Here is an 18,154-nt window from a genome sequence, read left to right as displayed (position 1 = left end):
TTAATAACCTTTAATCTGCACTCATGTGTTTAGCCCATTATGTCATGCATAGAAACACATATGGGTAGAATGATTATTATGACCAAGACATTTATTTTGAATAGAAAAATAATAAAATATGTAATATTGTCCATATAAATCACATGCATCAGAAGAAATGCTTTACAGCAGTTTATTTCAGATTGTTTATAATATAATGATGATAATTAAAAACAAATGGATATGACGTAGCAGACCCTTCAGCCAATCAGAGCGCAGGCTCACCTGCCCAAACGCCCTCTGTCTGATACACGTGTTTTCATTGGACAGAGCGAGTGTCCGTCAAATCAAAGTGACAACTCTAAATTGTTGTTTCTTCCTATTCACCTGAAGTGTTTTGCCCTATTATGTTTGATTGGTTTGTTTTAACAGAAACCAAAACTTCTATTCGGTGTCTGATTTTTGTCAACTTAAACCCATATATTAAGGGATTGACAAATGGAGGGAAAAGGAGGAACTCAATTGCAATAAAGTTTTTAAAATGCACGGGTAGATCATCTGAGCCAAATCGCATTTGCATCACATCAAACACTATTGCAAAGAGAAAAGTGAGCAGCGAGGCCAAATGTGGCACACAGGTCTGCACAAACTTCACTCTGTCTTCCCGAGACTTTACAGAGACTCTAACCATGTGCAGATAAGTCCAAACAATAAAAATGCCATGGCTGGCGTAAAATATTATAGTTGCGTATGCGATAACATTGTGAACTGAGGTGTCATTTTTAGGACAAGCAAGTTTAACAATTATCCAGTTGACGCAAAACAGCCGAGGAACATGTGAGTCACATATTATCAGCTGTGACGTGAGAGCAATATTGGTGCCTATGACGCAAAAAGGAGTGAGCCAAGAGAAACTGATCAACAGAGACAGTTTCTTTTTAGTCATGACCGAGTGGTAATGCAAGGGCCGACATATGGCCACATACCTGTCATACGCCATCACCGCTAAAATGGACAGATCACTGCTGGCAAAGGAATACATGACAAAGGCCTGTAAGAGACAACCATTGTAGGAGATTTCAGCAGATACACTTTGTAAATCTTTCAGAAACTTAGGGTAGAAACCACTGGTGCCATACAGAGCATTCATACAAAAAATACACAGTAAAATGTACATGGGCTCATGGAGATTTGAATCTAAAATGATGATGATGATGAGAGAGATGTTGAAAAACACAATCAAACAGTAATAAACCAAAGTGAGAGAAAAAATGCTGACTCTGAAGGGCATTGTCTCGTTTAGCCCCGACAGAGTGAAAAGTTGCACAGTGGAAGCATTGTCCATGTTCAGACGACACACTGTCCCTGCAGAGACATCTTTACTCAGGCCTCCTCACATATTTATACATGTGTGTGTTGTGGTAACAGACCTTCAGGGATTTGGACTATTGGATGAGATTTAAAAAAAAAAAAGTGCCTTTACTTCTGTTATTCAACTTAAAATGTGAAACAACTATATGATATAGACTCGATAGACTCGACTAGATATAATTTTGATGATTATGGCTTACAGTCCATTTTCTAAATATTCTAATTTTCTGACATTTTTATTTGGGGGTTTTGCAAGCTGTGAGCCATGATAATCAAAATGATAACAAATAAAGGCTACATATCTCACTTTGCATGTAATAGGTCTATCATCTATTAATTTCACGGTGAATAACAGAAGTAAATGCACTTTTTTATGATATTCTAGTTATATGACAAGCACCTGTGGAAATATGTGTCTTCTTGTTTTCTAAATAATATAATATGTTCTTAGCTTAAAGTGAGATAACAGTTGTTTAACAGCTATTTCCTGTGACCTCCTGTTGACCTAAGTTGGCCTTCCTGCTGACCATGCAATAAAGTTAGATTGCAGTTGTTCAATTGTTGTTACAATTGTATTTACGACATCTGTTTAAGGACACCTATTTTCGTGTCCTGGTAAAGAATGCTTTGATGTAGAGCTTACAGATCAGCCCCTTTGGTATAAAAGCTTGGTGTTTTGTTAAACCTGCAGACTCTCTGCGACTGTCTTCACGCTGTCATCTTGTGCTAATAAAGGCCCTAAGAACTGCTTTGCTTTTAGCATTTTTCTTTGCATTTTTGTTAGCCACAACATCCACACACCTGTATTGCTTAAAATTGTAAATTATAATTGATGTTTCTATTTACTTTTGTACTTTTCAGCCCAGCAATCACATGGCAACAGTTTGCAAAAAGCATGTTAACTAAGTCAAACAAGGACTAATGTATTCTGCAGAAAAATACTAACTGTTGACCATATTTAGGTGATGCCAAAGCCAATAGTAACCATTAATGTTTGTACAGACCTTTCAAGATTTTATAAATGTGGCCTCTTAGCAAAATGCTAAACCATATTCAGCTGAGTTTCTGCTTTTTCTTGGGTCAGATACACGTCTAGTGGCAACTTTACCTCCTTTTATAACATGTTAACAATAGTGAAATCACAAACACGCCATGATATACACATTTATGGACTAAGCACTGACCATGTTATCTCAGAGAACATCATGTCCCAGTAACAGTCCAATATTATTCTTAGATGAGTATAATTCACAAACATCAAACAGGGGGTCAGAGTTTTAGCAATAACTGAGCGCTATCCTCTTCTTCTTACTGCAGACTTTGTCTTATTATGAAACAATGTTTATTTAATTTATCTGTAGTCTGTTCATCACTATTCACATGGTGTCTCCTGTCCCACTCCCCCTCGGGAGTGCCTGTCTAGATCGAACGGAGGAACCCTGCATTCTGGAATCTGAGGACTGGACGGTCTGTGATCTTGGCCCGTCTGCTGAGGGATCCTTCGGCCCTGGGTCTCTATAGCCTGTCCGTCCATGGGAGTGGATCTCTCTTTCTGTGGTTCTCCCCAAGGTTTCTCTTTTCTCCTGCCGGGTTTTTGAGTTTTTCCTTGCCGTGCTGGAGAGTCTAAGGACGGGGGACACCCACGCTGCTCGTCGCTACCTGCTGCCGACGCTTATTGGACATTATATTTGCCTGGATTCACCTGAACTTTAAATTGCCATCTTTATTGCTTTGTTTTATTGCCTTAATGTTTGGTGCAGCCCTGTGAGGCGACTTCTGTTGTGATATTGGGCTATACAAAACCATTAAACTTAAACTTAAAATTAAACTTAAACTTTTATTGGATTTCTTCTGCTGACACAATCCCGTTTAGTGGCGTCATGGAAAACAATAAACGCATGTTTGGTTACATTTGTTTAAAAGTTGTGCTTTATGAATGAATGTACAAGAGCTGCTGTAAAGAGTATGTTTGGTCCATTTCAATAACAGTGTGTTTCTTCCATAATATATTAAATGAAAGAAAACTTGCAATGCATTGTTATAGTATGTCAGTAATCTTTTTTCATATTCACCTGAAGAGTCTTGCACTCATGTTTATTTTCTTTTAACATAGGCCAAAACTCCAATTCGGTGTCTGATTTTTGTCAACTTAAACCCATATATTAAGGGATTGACAAATGGAGGGAAAAGGAGGAACTCAATTGCAATGAAGTTTTTCAAATGCACGGGTAGATCATCTGAGCCAAATCGCATTTGCATCACATCAAACATTATTGCAAAGAGAAAGGTGAGCAGCGAGGCCAAATGTGGCACACAGGTCTGCACAAACTTCACTCTGTCTTCCCGAGACTTCACACAGACTTTAACCATGTGCAGATAAGTCCAAACAATAAAAATGCCATGACTGACATAAATGATTATAGTTGCGTATGCGATAACATTGTGCACTGAGGTGTCATTTTTAGGACAAGCAAGTTTAACAATTATCCAGTTAGCACAAAACAGCCTGGGAATATGGGAGCCACATATTATCAGCTGTGACGTAAGAGCAATATTGGTGCCCATTATGCAAAGTGGTGTGAGCCAAGAGAAACTGATCAATTGACAAAGTCTCTTTTTAGTGATGACCGAGTGGTAATGCAAGGGCCGACATATGGCCACATACCTGTCATACGCCATCACTGCTAAAATGGACAGATCACAGAGGGCAGACGAATACATGACAAAGGCCTGTAAGAGACAACCGCTGTAGGAGATTTCAGCAGATACACTTTGTAAATCTTTCAGAAACTTAGGGTAGAAACCACTGGTACCATACAGAGCATTCATACAAAAAATACACAGTAAAATGTACATGGGCTCATGGAGATTTGAGTCTAAAATGATGATGATGATGAGAGAGGTGTTGAAAAACACAATCAAACAGTAATAAACCAAAGTGAGAGAAAAAATGCTGACTCTGAAGGGCATTGTCTCGTTTAGCCCCGACAGAGTGAAAAGTTGCACAGTGGAAGCATTATCCATGTTCAGACGACACACTGTCCCTGCAGAGACATCTTTACTCAGACCTCCTCTATAGCCCCACATATTTATACCTGTGTGTGTTGTGGCAACAGAACTTCAGGGACCTGGACTATTGGGGGAGCTTTAAAAAACAAAAACAAAAAAGGTCATGAGTTCGAGCAGACTGTGAGACTTTTCTTGCTTAAAATCATAAAATCATTATTTTTTTTTCTATCTTCTTTTGTACTTTTTTTGATATTTATACCTGTGTACTACAAACATAAACTAGAGGGACAGGCTCAAGTGTGACAAATAAACACACAGTATCAAGTATAGTTATCTTGCACTTAACTTTGAAACTTCACCTACTGAATTCACCAGTGTTAACATGTGGCTCAGTGGTAAAGCTGTAGCGAATGTAGAGTAACTCACCATCTGTAAGAGAAATGTATGTATGTATTTGTTTGTATACTCGGTCAGGACAGTGCATGTTGATAAATACACATGGGACTAATGCATGTAAACAAGCCACACGTTGTTGTACTCTAACCCACTGATTCTCAACCTGGGGGTTGGGACCCACATCGGGGTCGTGAGAAAAATTTGGGGGTCGCCAGATCATGTAGATGAAATGATATATTTTCAGTATTATTGTTTTATCGTATGTGTGTTCTATTTTACCAGTGGGTCATTATTTGTTCTTGATTTGATTTTTGGGCTAATGTCCTTGTTTCCCACGGTGTGACCCAACAGCGGGAATAAATAAAGTTCATACATACGGGCGGACGGGGGTCACAAACCCCATTCATTGTTAGAATGGGGGCCGTGGCTCCAAAAGGTGGAGAATCACCAGCCTGTCGGGGAAGCACTAAACCCTGAAACTTTGAGAGCGCCTCCAAACAAAACATGCTGATCCTTACTCCCTTACATGAAAATAAAGTTTATTTATTTTACACATGTTCTGATACAACACACACAATCATACAATATTTCCCTTGAGCTAAATGTAAAATAATAACCAGTTCAGACAATGTTCCAATAAACCTCTCAAATGCAATCTTGAACCTTAAATTGAACCTTATTCATCCTTTGCAGAGAAATCTATAACCCAAACAAAAACAGTGTGAGCCAGCCTAATGTTCAGTGTGAGCCAGCCTAATGTTCAGTATCACCAAGCAAGACGATTAATCTATTGTACATGTTTGTAGCCATAGAGTCCAGCCCGGGATTGAACCCAGAACCTTCTTGCGTTAACCACTGTGCAATAACAACATTACAATAGGCTCTATGCACGTGAGTGACACGTGACCCGGGGGCGATCTCCAGAGGTCGCAGCTCATCCTCTTGCTATTAGCGATGTCCAGCACAATTGAACAAATAGTTCAAGAAAACATCATAGCAATGAGACAATGATGGGAAGTAATTTTGTAGGTCTGTGTTCATTGTCCCTCCTGGAACCGCCACCTTAACGTGGTGGAGGGGTTTGAGCGCCTGAATGATCCTAGGGGCTCTGTTGTCGGGGGCTTCGTGCCCCTGGTCGGGTCTCCCAGGGCAAACAGGTCCAAGGCGACAGGTCAGAAAAAAAGCGGTTCAGAAGCACCTTATGAGAGACCAATAGGCCCGGTTAGAATCAGGAGGCCGTCCTTCTGTGGACCCACCACCTGCAGGAGGAGCCTGTATGAATTTTGGAAGACAAAATGAATGTAAATTGCAAACTAAACTAAACTAAACTAAACTAATAAGATAAGATAAGATAAGATAAGATAAGATAAGATAAGATAAGATAAGATAAGAAAAGATAAGATAAGATAAGATAAGATAAGATAAGATAAGATAAGATAAGATAAGATAAGATAAGATAAGATAAGATAAGATAAGATAAGATAAGATAAGATAAGATAAGATAAGATAAGATAAGATAAGATAAGATAAGATAAGATAAGATAAGATAAGATATAAACCTTTATTGATCTCACAAAGGAGAAATTCAGTCTTATTGTACAGTCTGACAGCAGTGGGGATGAAGGCTTTGCGGTAGCGCTCCGTCCTGCACTGAGGGTGTCTCAGTCTGCCACTGAGAGAGCTGCACAGCTCTTCTACAGTCCCGTGCAGTGGGTGGGAGGTGTTGTCCATGATGGAGGTGAGCTTGGCTAACCCTCCTGTCCCTCACCTCCTCCACAGAGTCAGCACTTTTTCATGATATTCTAATTATACGACGAAGTGGAAGTGGGATGATGGCCTACTAACAATGTAATGGATGTTCCAACCCAACAGCATCAGCTCATGGCTGAGACCGAGGACCTACGGCGGGCTGGATGCGCTAGGCCCCCAGGCTCTCCCTCCCTCCCTTTCCTTTGGCAGCAGCTCTTCATGTGCACTCTCACAGCAATAAGCACTTTCTACAACCTCTCACTGAACATTCATAAAGCATCATTTCAGGGTAGTTATTGGTCTGTCCCATTGCCGTCTACACATGGGTTGCGTTCTAGCTGAAGTTTCGGTTTGGACTTGAGTTGCTCCAGCTGGCAAAAACTGAACTTTCCATGTAACTGGGTTGAAGTGCGGTTCATGGCTTGATACTTTTTTTTGTTTTGCTGCAAAGAAACTGTGCTACTTTGTTCCTTATTTTGGTCAGTTTGAAGCCGTAAATCAGCGGGTTCACGATAGGGGGGACGATGAAAAATTCAATGGCCATAAAATTTAACAAATCCTGCGAAACAGCTTCGGAGCCGAACCTGATGAAGACCAGGTCAAACAGCAACGACACGAAGAAGGTGATCAGACAGATCAGGTGAGGCAGACACGTTTTCATGAATTTGCTCCTGCCCTCTTTGGAATTCACACACGTTCTGATTAAATAGATGTAAGACAAGATCACAATGAGGAAATGTCCAGCGAAGAAGCTGTAATTGATTGCGGGAACTATCACATTTGACAGAGATGGAGTGCAAGCGAGTCTTCCCACCAAGTAATTTATACAGTAGATCTTCGGTATTCGTGATCCGCATAGGGTTAACATTGAAGTTGGTATTGTGCTTAGCATCAATGCGAAATGTGGAATAATCCAAGCACATAATACCAGCATCGCGATCCGTTGCCTTGTCATTACAGAATGGTATTTCAGAGGCTGACATATTGCCATGTATCGGTCAAGAGCCATGAGAGCCAGGAGAGTGAAATCAGCCGACATAGAGGAATGGATCACAAAGCCCTGCAAGAGGCATCCAACATATGAAATAACGTGAGTGTGGGACAAGAGATCGGAGAGAAACTTAGGGTAAAAGCCTGCTGTGCCATACAGTCCATTGATGCACAAGTTACACAGAAAGATATACATAGGCTCATGGAGGTTATTGTCCACGATAATGGTCACAATGATGGTCAAATTCACCAACCAGATCACACAGTAACACAGAAACGTCGCCACGAACAGAGGAATCCTGTACCGCTCCGCTCCACTCAAAGCAGACAGAGTGAAGACGGCTGACGCATTATAAATCATAGTGTACCGTCAGTGATGTCTAATATTGTCATAGTCATGCTACCATACAGGTCAAGTAAAGTACAGAGGGTGAAGTCACAGAGGCCTTAAGGGTTGTCTGTCCCTTTGAGGTTGCAGAGCCGTGTTTTTATGCTCTCAAAGTGTGAAGGCGGGAACTTGTGATATCCAATGTACACTGAGAGAAAGCGGTGGTGGTGACGTCAACAGATTAGTCACACGTTCATTAACAACTTCAAAAAGATATGGATAACTTAACTTAACAAAACGACATTATTACTGTTTTAATGTGGGGGGTTGAAATGTGTACTGTAATGTTATTGTTAGTTTCAATCATTTCAGTTCAAGTAGAAGTGAAAAGAAACCATCCAAATAACTGTTCAAGTGAGAGTCAAAAAAGTGGAAAGAGTAAATACTGAAGTAAGTCTAAAGATACTTCAAAATAATATATCTGAAGTGGACTATAAGTATAAACTGCTGCGTTATCTGACTGATGTATTACTTTTAATGTAACAACCAAGCAATATTGTTTTGATGTCGTATGAGGCAGTTATCAAATACAATCCACTTTATTTGCTTAGCACAAATGAAGTGGATTGTTGATTGCCTACTAAGTAAGTTTGCCTTAATAAATCCTTTCCATAGTCCCTCTGGAGGTAATGTGGATGTTGTGGCTAACAAAAATGCTAAGAAAAATGCTAAAAGCAAAGTAGTTCTTAGAGCCTTTATTAGCATAAGATGACAGACTGAAGACAGTCGCAGAGAGTCTGCCGGTTTAACAAAGCAGTTGGCTTATATACCACAGAAGCTGCCTTATTTGGTCTAAAACAGAACATTCTTAACCAGGACACCAAAATAGATGTCCTTAAACAGATGCCATACATACAACAAGTGGACAACTGCAATCTAACTTTATTTCATGGTCACTCAGGTCAGCAGGAGGTCACAGGAGATAACAAAGAAACACCTGTTTTTCACTTTAAGGCGAGACACTGCAGGTGAATAGGGAAAAAATGTATATTTACAGATATCAATTTGAGACTTTTGCTGTAGATCACTGGCATAAATGTGAGAAAAAAATACATTGCAAGTTTTCTGTTATTTTGCCTTTTCATATAAGAACAAGGTGTTTTATGCCTAAAAATGCCCCAAATTTCCCATCTTTTCGGTGACGAAATCTGAATAATGGATAGAGCTACATTCAAATTTATGGTTTCATTTTATTGATAAATGAGTTACCAAGACTTTCTCAGAGGGGATTTAGGATTTCTTGTTTAGTTTTAAAATAAGCTGTTTTTTAGTGGAAAAATGTGTAAAAAAATAATTTTCGCCTTATTTTTTGACATTCAAAACTCAATAAATGGGGCTAGGGATTAGATAATAAAAAATCCCTCGGAAAAATCTTCCAAATATTGTTCAGTCCAAGGCTGGAAAATTTGAAGTCTTTAGGTCCGACTGACGTGGACATAGTGTCGCCACAATGACATAAAAATGTGTTTTGAGAAAAAGGCTCTTGAAATTGCATTCTCCCATGTAAGTCTATGGGTGAACATTGGATCAGCGCAATATTTAAATATGTTATTGTGAAGATCAGGTATATTTTCTGTTTCCGGGTGAAAGCTTATATGTTCAGAGACCAATTTGCCCAAAACCTGAAAACTGAAAAAATTGAGTTTTGCCTGTAGTGTCTCCCCTTAAGCTAAGGACATATTATATTTAGAAAACTGCAAACAAGAAGATACATATTTCCACAGTAATACAAGTGTTAATGGGATGATTGGGGGTCTTTCATTTCCCCCTGGTGTCTCTGGCCAGAAAACCACAATTGCAGCTTTCCTGTTCCGACCCAGAGCCACCGCACTAATGGAATCATGAAGAAGAAGTTAACAGGCAAGTTTTTACAGCCAAGTTTGAGTGAATAAAATAATCTCCATTGTGTAATTGGATGTACAATATCCCTCTCTCCCTTTGTCTTTTCTATCGGCGTAGAATTAAGTCTCACTGACAATAAAAGTAAAAAACCGTAACATGCTACGACACCTGCAGTGGCGCTTATGGCCTCTAGGGGCATGAGTTGCTTAGTATTACAAACAATAAAACCAAAATGATACGAATTAGCTCCACCACTAAATGAGTATAAAACAATAAATATAAATAAATACAGACTAAAAAACAATGAATATGAATAAAACAGATGAACAGAATAAATAGAACTGAAAACAGATGAAAAAAAAAAAATGAATTAAAAAGCCAGAGAATAAAAGTGAGTTTTAAGATGAGATTTAAAACACTCCACGGTGGGGGCTGTTCGGACGTGGAGGGGCTTCCACAGCTTAAGGCCCCCTGGTTTTACGGTTCGTCTTAGGAACCGCAAGCTGGAGTTTGGCCCTCAGAACGCATGGGGGTCGGTAAATTTGGATGAGCTCTGTGATGTATTGTGTCCAGTCCATTCAAAGCTTTAAAAACAAACAACATAACCTTAAAATCAATTCTAAAATGAAAAGGGAATCAGTGAAAAGATGCAAGGATTGGTGTTATATGTGAGTGAAACATAAAAAAAACCATGTGCAATTTAGTTTCATTGTCTATAATGTACAATAAAAGATAAAGAATTAAAGGCAGATAATTGAACATTCATGTACTATATTGTAACTTTTTATGCAACAAACATCAGCATGTTTAGACTATGTTGCACTACCATCAAATAAATACAAGTAAAAGTAGTTGACATAAATAACTAAACATATATTTGAGTGTTATTTTATTTTGTTAAATCAACTTTGTGTTTCATAGAAACTACATTGATCTTAAAAATAACATTCTTAATCTCAATATGTGTTTCTTTATTTCTGGTAACTTTAGGCCGTACACCAGTGGGTTAAGGATCGGAGTGATCACTAAAAACTCCACTGAAAACAGGAAGGCCAAGACTGGATTAATCTTCTCCAGGTCAATGCGACTTAGTGCAATATCGCAAAACAGTGTGAGGGAAAAGGTTGTAAAAGACACAATGTGTGGCAGGCAATTTTGAAAGATTTTTCCTTTATATTCTGAGGATGTTTTCCAGCAAACCACGAGGATTTGCAAGTAAATGAACAAAACAAATGTAAGGGGGATAAAGACAGTGCATACGGTGGCAAGCATCCCTACAATGTTATTGAGCACCGTGGACACACAAGAGAGTCTAACAATGCTCCAGTTTGCACAATAAGCTTTCTGTATTCTGTTGTTGCACAATGGGAGCCTGGTAGCCGGCAACATAACAATTAAAACGATACCAACTGGAAATGTAAAGGCTAATACTACTAATATGATGACCATTTTAAAGTTCATTTTCCTGTGATAGTGCAAGGGATAACACACAGCAGCATATCTGTCGTATGCCATAACACAAAGCAACGTAAACTCATATGAAGCAAAGGTATAAATGATATAAACTTGACTGAAACAGGCCACTCTTGAAATGAGGTGTGTGTCGGACAGCAGGTCCATCAAAAACCTGGGGAAGAATCCAGCAGAACCGTACAGAGCATTGGCAGAAAGGCAAGCGATGAGGATGTACATCGGCTCGTGTAGAGACTTCTCACGGGAGATGACAGCGATCAGTACCACATTGGCGAGCGTGATGAAGCAGTACAGCAGAAGGCAGAAGACAAAGGCAGGGTAGCGGTAAAGTTGAATTTTTACAAACATTGTGAAATGAAAGTGTGAGAAATAGGTAGCGTTTTCCCCCATACAGCCTGAATAATGAAATCTACAAACAAACAAAAGGTTTGTAGCTTCTGAATTCCTTCCTTAATCCTGTTATCTCGTACAAAATCATTTCAATAGATCATAAAACAAGACGCTGTTCGAGTCATACAATCATTCTAATATTCTTTCTCCATCCATCCATCCATTTTCTTCCGCTTTATCCGGGGCCGGGTCGCGGGGGCAGCAGTCTCAGCAGAGATGCCCAAACTTCCCGGTCCACACACACCTCCTCCAGCTGTTCTGGGGGGACCCCGAGGCGACACCAGGCCAGCTCGGAGACATAGTCCCACCACCGTGTCCTAGGTCTTCCACGAGGCCTTGTCCCACTAGGACATGCCTGGAACACCTCCCGCGGGAGGCGACCAGGAGGCATCCGGAACAGATGCCCTAGCCACCTCAGCTGGCTCCTTTCGACGTGAAGGAGCAGCGACTCTACTCCGAGCTCCTCCCGGGTAACTGAGCTCCTCACCCGATCTCGGAGAGTGTGCCCAGCCACCCTGCGAAGGAAACTCATTTTGGCCGCTTGTATTCGCGATCTTGTCCTTTCGGTCATGACCCAAATCTCATGACCATAGGTGAGGGTGGGAACGTAGATCGATCGGTAAATCGAGAGCTTTGCCCTCCGACTCAGCTCCCTCTTCACCACGACAGACCGCTACAGCGACCGCATTCTTTCTCGTAATTGCAAAATACAAAGTCATGAGACATACTACAGATACTGTACATCACAGCATACAGACAGACAGAATAGAGTGCGGGAGTAGACTCTTTTATGATCCAAATCTGTTTGTGTCCTCCCAAGTTCCCCCAGAGATTTCCCTGTTTAGTTCAACAGTTACTAGTGTTACTAGTACTAATTTGGTGCCACTACAGTGAAAAATGTAGAAGGTATTGAAAATTAGCCATAAATTGTCATATTTGTGCATACATTTCAAAATAAAGGTCCAGGCCAGAAAACCACAATTGCAACTTGACTGCCACCGGGTCGGAGAAACCAATACACACTAATGGAATCACGAAGATGAAGCTAACATGCTAACGGGCATAGCTAGCTGCGGGCTATTGTCACTTTAAACAGTATTTACAGCCAAGTTTGAGTGAAAGAAAGTATCTCCATTGTGCATCCCTCTCTCCTTGTGTCTTTTCTGTCAGCGTAGTATTTACTCTCACGGACAATTAATAAGTAGAAAAATCGCAACTTGCTACGACACCTGCAGTTGCGCTTGTGGCCTCTAGGGGCAAGAGTTTCTTAGAACTGCTTTAAATGTAGGATCAATTTGACCTGTGTGGGTCATTTTTATCAACAAATCTGTGGCATTTGAAACATATTGTAGATATGGAGATTGGAGCTTGGAATTTTGAAGGATTGAATGGATATTTTGTGTGAAATGGCACTGGAGTGAAAAGTATTTGTTCACTGTTTGACGTGAGATTTGTTTTGACATGTCTTTTTCATTAACCATTTAGTAGTCAAGCGCATGAGCGGCATTCACTCACAATTCACGTGTCACTTGCCTCGAGCCCATTAGTGTTAGCTGTATTTATTTCATATTATTTTGTCTTAAAAATCGACGATTAAAAAAGCCCCTTGGCAGAACCCTGATATCTATTGCTAGCCTTTCTTTCAATGCGTGTTTGTTTGTTGCTTTGGATTATTTTCATGGACCGGCTTTCTTATACTCACTTCATCTCATGACCCGCTTGCTTCAGTCAAATTTGCGTCTTTCATATTTACATTTCCTTCTTCTAACTAACCGTACTCGGAATCATGTCTAATGATGCCACTCTTTCAAGAAACATGCTGTTTTTTTCTTTCCCATAACCGCCTTTGCTTGGCTGTGTCCCCCCAGTTTCATCATTCCAGTGATTTACTTGACAGTGAGGCTTTCTTTTCTGTGGAAATAGGATCTACAAAGTCTGCTGTGCAAACTGGAACGTGCTGAAATGCGTCTTATGTCGCGTCAAAAGCAATATTTCATTTTATTAACACCTACCTTCGGATTATAGTCACATGCTCGAAAAAAATCAGCTCAATTTAAAGGTAAAGTATTACAAAAATGCCTGCCATATATAGTAGTTTCTTTCTAAATGTGTTTTCTTGGCCCTTCTCTATGACGCCAATGACACAAATCCATTTGATCAACTTTTTCACTCTAGGGTTCCTTGTTGTTCCTCCCATTCTTTACCCACTGGTGTAAGGCCTAAAGCCGCCTGATATAAGACGAGACGTAATGACAAAGCTATCAATGTTTGTACAGGTTTGAAAAGCCTTCAAGTCATTCAATTAATTTTGGCAAAATCAAGGCCTTAAATGTCATTAAAAAGCATTAAAACATATTCAGTTGCAGTTTGGGCTGAAATTGACCACATTTGGCACATCATGGCATTAAAATATAGTAGGCTATTTGGGCTTTGAATTTGACTTGGTTCTGTATAAACCCTGAATATGAACTTCGGCTCATGCCTTCTGCAAAATGACAGTGTGAGGTGAGCACATAAGATGAAGCTGTGGAGCAGTAATAGTTGTTGAAATGAAGTGGGTACAACTGTTGTTCAATTGTTCAAAGCAACAGCTAGTTCTCTTTGATTAGGTATTATTCTAAATAAGCGTAAATAGACCGTGTACACAGGTTCTGGACCTTGGATTGAAATATTTTCCTTAAATTGAATCTCGATACATTTTTGCCCATGACTTCTGATATATGTTGAAATACAGTATATCCACAGTTCTGTTGATCTGAAGTACTTCATAAGGCTGACTATCAATAACTTTGAAATCTATAGTTTCAAAGATTATGTGTAACAAACAATAACGACAGATTATTAAAGTTGTAGTAGTTTATTTGAACAATTTACATTCTTCATTTACATCATCACATCATTACACAAAGAAATGACAACTCAAATAGAGTAGGCCGAAGCAAAAACGCCTTTAAGTGATAATATAAATAAAAGAATTTCATCCAGATTATTAAAATTATTAAAATTACAAATCAATGATGCTTATAGTAAACCAGGTGTCTCCAACCAGCTACTTTTATGCAACAAAAACGTCAGCGAGCTTATCATGATTTGAAGACTTACGAGGAGTTCACGGAGAGGAGTTTGTTGCCAAGATGACGTTTCAAGGAAAACTTGGGTTTTTGTCCTTATACTTTATCATATAGACTCAAATGTTTGCAGGAAAACATAAACATAAAAGGAAATTATCAAGCTTATGTGGGTAATGTAAATAGTCTTTGGTGAGCTATAGAGAGGGCTATCGTGAACCATGATGTAACAAAAAACACATCTTTCTTATCTTATCTTTCATTCATTCCAACTATTCTGTTAAGCCTTTAAATATTATATGGGTCTTTATACATTACAATACATCATCTGTTTGTACACCATGTTTCGGCCAACGAAGGATTATTAAAACATGTTCCTCCATTTACGCTTTACCAGTTGACAAAATCCTTGATATTGGCTTTCTTATCGCTGGCAACTTCAGTCCGTACACCAGTGGGTTCAGAATCGGCGTAATAACAACAAACTCGAGTGACAGAAACGCTGCTACGATGGGATTGATCTTCTCCAGGTCGTAGCGGCTCAGCGCCACGTCACAAAACACCGTCGTCGAGTACGTCACGAATGACACGATGTGCGGGAAGCAGTTTTGCAAAACCTTCCCTTTGAATTCAGACGAGCTTTTCCAGCAGACTAAGACGATTCGAAAGTAGGTGTACAGCACAAAGAAAAGAGGGAAAAACACCGTGCTTATCGAGACAAACATCCCTAGTATGTTATTGGCCACCGTTGGCACGCAAGACAACTTCACCACGCTCCAGTTTGCACAGAACACTTTGTGAATCTTGTTGCCGCACAGGGGAAGCTGCATTGAGAGAAACACGCAAGCCGAAACGGAGAACGCGGGGTATATGAATGCCAGTGCAGTCAAAATGGAAACCTTTTTCACTGTCATCTTTCTGTGATAGAGCAAAGGATGGCACACAGCAGCGTATCTGTCGTACGCCATAACGCCGAGCAAGGTCAACTCGTAGGAAGCGAAGGTGTAGATGATGTAAATCTGACTGAAACAGGCCGGTCGTGAGATGAGGTGGGTGTCGGACAGCAGGTCCATCAAGAACCTGGGGAAGAATCCAGCAGAACCGTACAGAGCATTGGCAGAAAGGCAAGCGATGAGGATGTACATCGGCTCATGCAGAGACTTCTCTCGAGAGATGACAGCGATGAGTAGCACATTGGCACATGTGATGAAGCAGTAGAGCAGAAGGCAGAAGATAAAGGCGGGGTAGCGGTAATATCCGACATTAATGAACATGGTGAGGCTGAAATGTGACGCGACAGTGCTGTTTTCCATAACACAATGACAATTCACATCAACATTATTGTCTCAGATGTTCATGAAGTTATAAAAAGACATTATAAGCTTTGAAAGTCTTGCATAGTCGTCTCGTCAAAGTCATAAAACGGCCAACCGTATATGGCTTTACTGCTCTGTTAGGGAGGCTGGCACTCTTGTATGAGACAGGAGCAGACATGCTCTTTTATGTTGTAATGCCACCAACATGCCGTCATTGGGTTTTTCTCATGGGCATTTCAAGAATGAAAAGACAATTATAGTTGTGCTCAAACGTTTACATACCCTGGCAGATTTTTTTTTTTTTGTTGTTGCCATTTTTAAGAAATTAAGAGATAGCACACATCAATAAATGTCACTCATAGTTAATGGCTGTGTGAAGCCATTTATGGCCTGAGCAAAAGTTTACATACCCCAGTTCTTATACTGTGTATTGCCCCCTTTAACATCAGTGACAGCCTCGAGTCTTCTAGTTGTGGATGGGCCTCTTTATTTCCTCGGATGGTAAAACTGGCTATTCTTTTTGGCAAAAATCCTCCAGGTCCTGCAAGTTCCGGGGCTGTCTTGCATGAACTTCACATTTGAGATCTCACCAGAGTGGCTCGATGATACTGAGGTCAGACTGAGAAGGCCACTCCAGAACCTTCACTTTATTATCCTGTGGCCAATGAGAGGTCGATATGGCCTTGTGTTTTGGATCGTTGTCATGTTGGAACCTCCAAATGCTTCCCACGTACAGCTTCCAGGCTGAAGAGTGATACTTCCTCCAGTGTTCTTTATTAACATGCTGCATTCATCCTGAAATCAGTTGTTTTCAAGTTCCCTGTAGCTCACACATCCCCAAAACATCAGTGATCCACCTCAGTGTTTCATTGTAGGAATGGTGCATTGTTCATCACAGGCCTTGTTGACTCCTCCAAATGTAACGTTTATGATTATGGCCAAAAAGTCACGTTTTGGTTTCATCATTCCAAATGACATTGTTTCAGAAATGTTGAGGCTTGTCTCTGTGCTGTTTGGCATATTGTAAGCGGATACTTTGTGGCATTTGCGAAGTAATGGCTTTCTTCTGGCAACTATACCATGCAGCCCATGTTTCTTCAAGTGCCTCCTTATTGTGCGTCTTAAAACCGCTACATAACATTTTTATTATTTAGTTGTTTGTGGGGTTTTTCTTTCCATCATGAACAATTTTCCTGGCCGTTGTTGCTGAAATTTGTGTTGGTCGACCTGACCGTGGTTTGGTTTAAACAGAATCCCTAATTTTCCACTTAATTAGAGTTTGGACACTGCTGATTGATACTCTAAGTGCTGTGGATATCTTTGTATATCCCTTTCCTGTTTTATACAGTTCAACTATCTATTCTCACAGATTCTCCGACCATTCTTTTGCTTTCCTCATGACTCAGAAAGAAGAAACGCCAGTGCAGCACTGGATGACAGATACAAGGGTCTGTCAGGAGGCCAAAAACTCACTGACCTTTTATACACACATAATAATTACAAACACAGGCCACAGGTGAGGATGCTTGCCTTTAGTAGCCATTCAAACCCCTGCATTTAATCAGGCCAAGATCACCAGGGTAAGTAAACTTTTCATCAGGGTCCTTTTGGAAGTTTACTTTTTCATTATGATTTAAAAAGAGCAAATTCAGTTGTTTGACCATAAATGGCTTAATGCATAAACTTGAGTCAAATCTAGACATTAGCTAATATATAACAATATAATATATAAGGCAAAAAAGTGTTATTAATTTCTTCATTGTATTTAGGCTTTTTGAGTGTCCTGGGTGCTTCTGTTTGTTTTGTGCTTCTGAATATACAGTATTATCTCGAAATTCACTGCCTGGTCAAAGAAAAAGTTACCACCTGGATCTGGAGTTGCTGCAGTTGGTCAGGCCTATAGGTTCAGAAACAATGGAAGGAGGCCAGGAACGAGGTCAGGTGACTCATCCATATTTGAAAATCATAATGCCTGGGATTCACCGGGTTCAAATTGTTAACGTGTGGATCAGGGAGTGTGGATTGGCCCCTGCAGAGTCCAGACCTTGAGGCATTTCAGAAGCCGATCGAACCAATGCCATTTTGGATGTGTTCCATAACAAAGAGTAAAAATGGAATTGGGGCAAAGTGTGCAAAACAATGGCAGATTGGATATGGCAAAAGGCCATTTAAAAACTGAGTTA

General features: G+C 40.1%; 5 protein-coding genes across 5 annotated transcripts; all 5 read right to left on the bottom strand.

Moving 5' to 3' along the window:
- Nucleotides 1–358: 358 nt before the first annotated feature.
- Nucleotides 359–1,324, bottom strand: LOC306968306 (olfactory receptor 2G3-like; the record flags this gene model as incomplete). Its single annotated transcript, XM_079563649.1, has 1 exon — nt 359–1,324. The coding sequence occupies one exon, from the start codon at nt 1,322–1,324 to the stop codon at nt 359–361; it is 966 nt and encodes a 321-aa protein (XP_079419775.1).
- Nucleotides 1,325–3,444: 2,120 nt separating this feature from the next.
- On the bottom strand, nt 3,445–4,374 carry LOC306968164 (olfactory receptor 6N1-like; the record flags this gene model as incomplete). Its single annotated transcript, XM_079563477.1, has 1 exon — nt 3,445–4,374. The coding sequence occupies one exon, from the start codon at nt 4,372–4,374 to the stop codon at nt 3,445–3,447; it is 930 nt and encodes a 309-aa protein (XP_079419603.1).
- Nucleotides 4,375–6,919: 2,545 nt separating this feature from the next.
- Nucleotides 6,920–7,855, bottom strand: LOC306968305 (olfactory receptor 13D1-like; the record flags this gene model as incomplete). Its single annotated transcript, XM_079563648.1, has 1 exon — nt 6,920–7,855. One exon carries the CDS (start codon nt 7,853–7,855, stop codon nt 6,920–6,922), a length of 936 nt encoding a protein of 311 aa, XP_079419774.1.
- A 2,793-nt stretch (nt 7,856–10,648) lies between these two features.
- On the bottom strand, nt 10,649–11,545 carry LOC306968304 (olfactory receptor 10A3-like; the record flags this gene model as incomplete). The annotated part of the gene is made up of 1 exon (XM_079563647.1): nt 10,649–11,545. One exon carries the CDS (start codon nt 11,543–11,545, stop codon nt 10,649–10,651), a length of 897 nt encoding a protein of 298 aa, XP_079419773.1.
- A 3,493-nt stretch (nt 11,546–15,038) lies between these two features.
- Nucleotides 15,039–15,968, bottom strand: LOC306968303 (olfactory receptor 6N2-like; the record flags this gene model as incomplete). The annotated part of the gene is made up of 1 exon (XM_079563646.1): nt 15,039–15,968. The coding sequence occupies one exon, from the start codon at nt 15,966–15,968 to the stop codon at nt 15,039–15,041; it is 930 nt and encodes a 309-aa protein (XP_079419772.1).
- Between the last annotated feature and the right edge of the window lie 2,186 nt (nt 15,969–18,154).

Source organism: Gobius niger (assembly GCF_951799975.1).
Source record: "Gobius niger genome assembly, chromosome: 9".
Lineage (NCBI taxonomy): Eukaryota > Metazoa > Chordata > Actinopteri > Gobiiformes > Gobiidae > Gobius > Gobius niger.
This window is presented reverse-complemented; position numbering and strand designations above follow the sequence as displayed.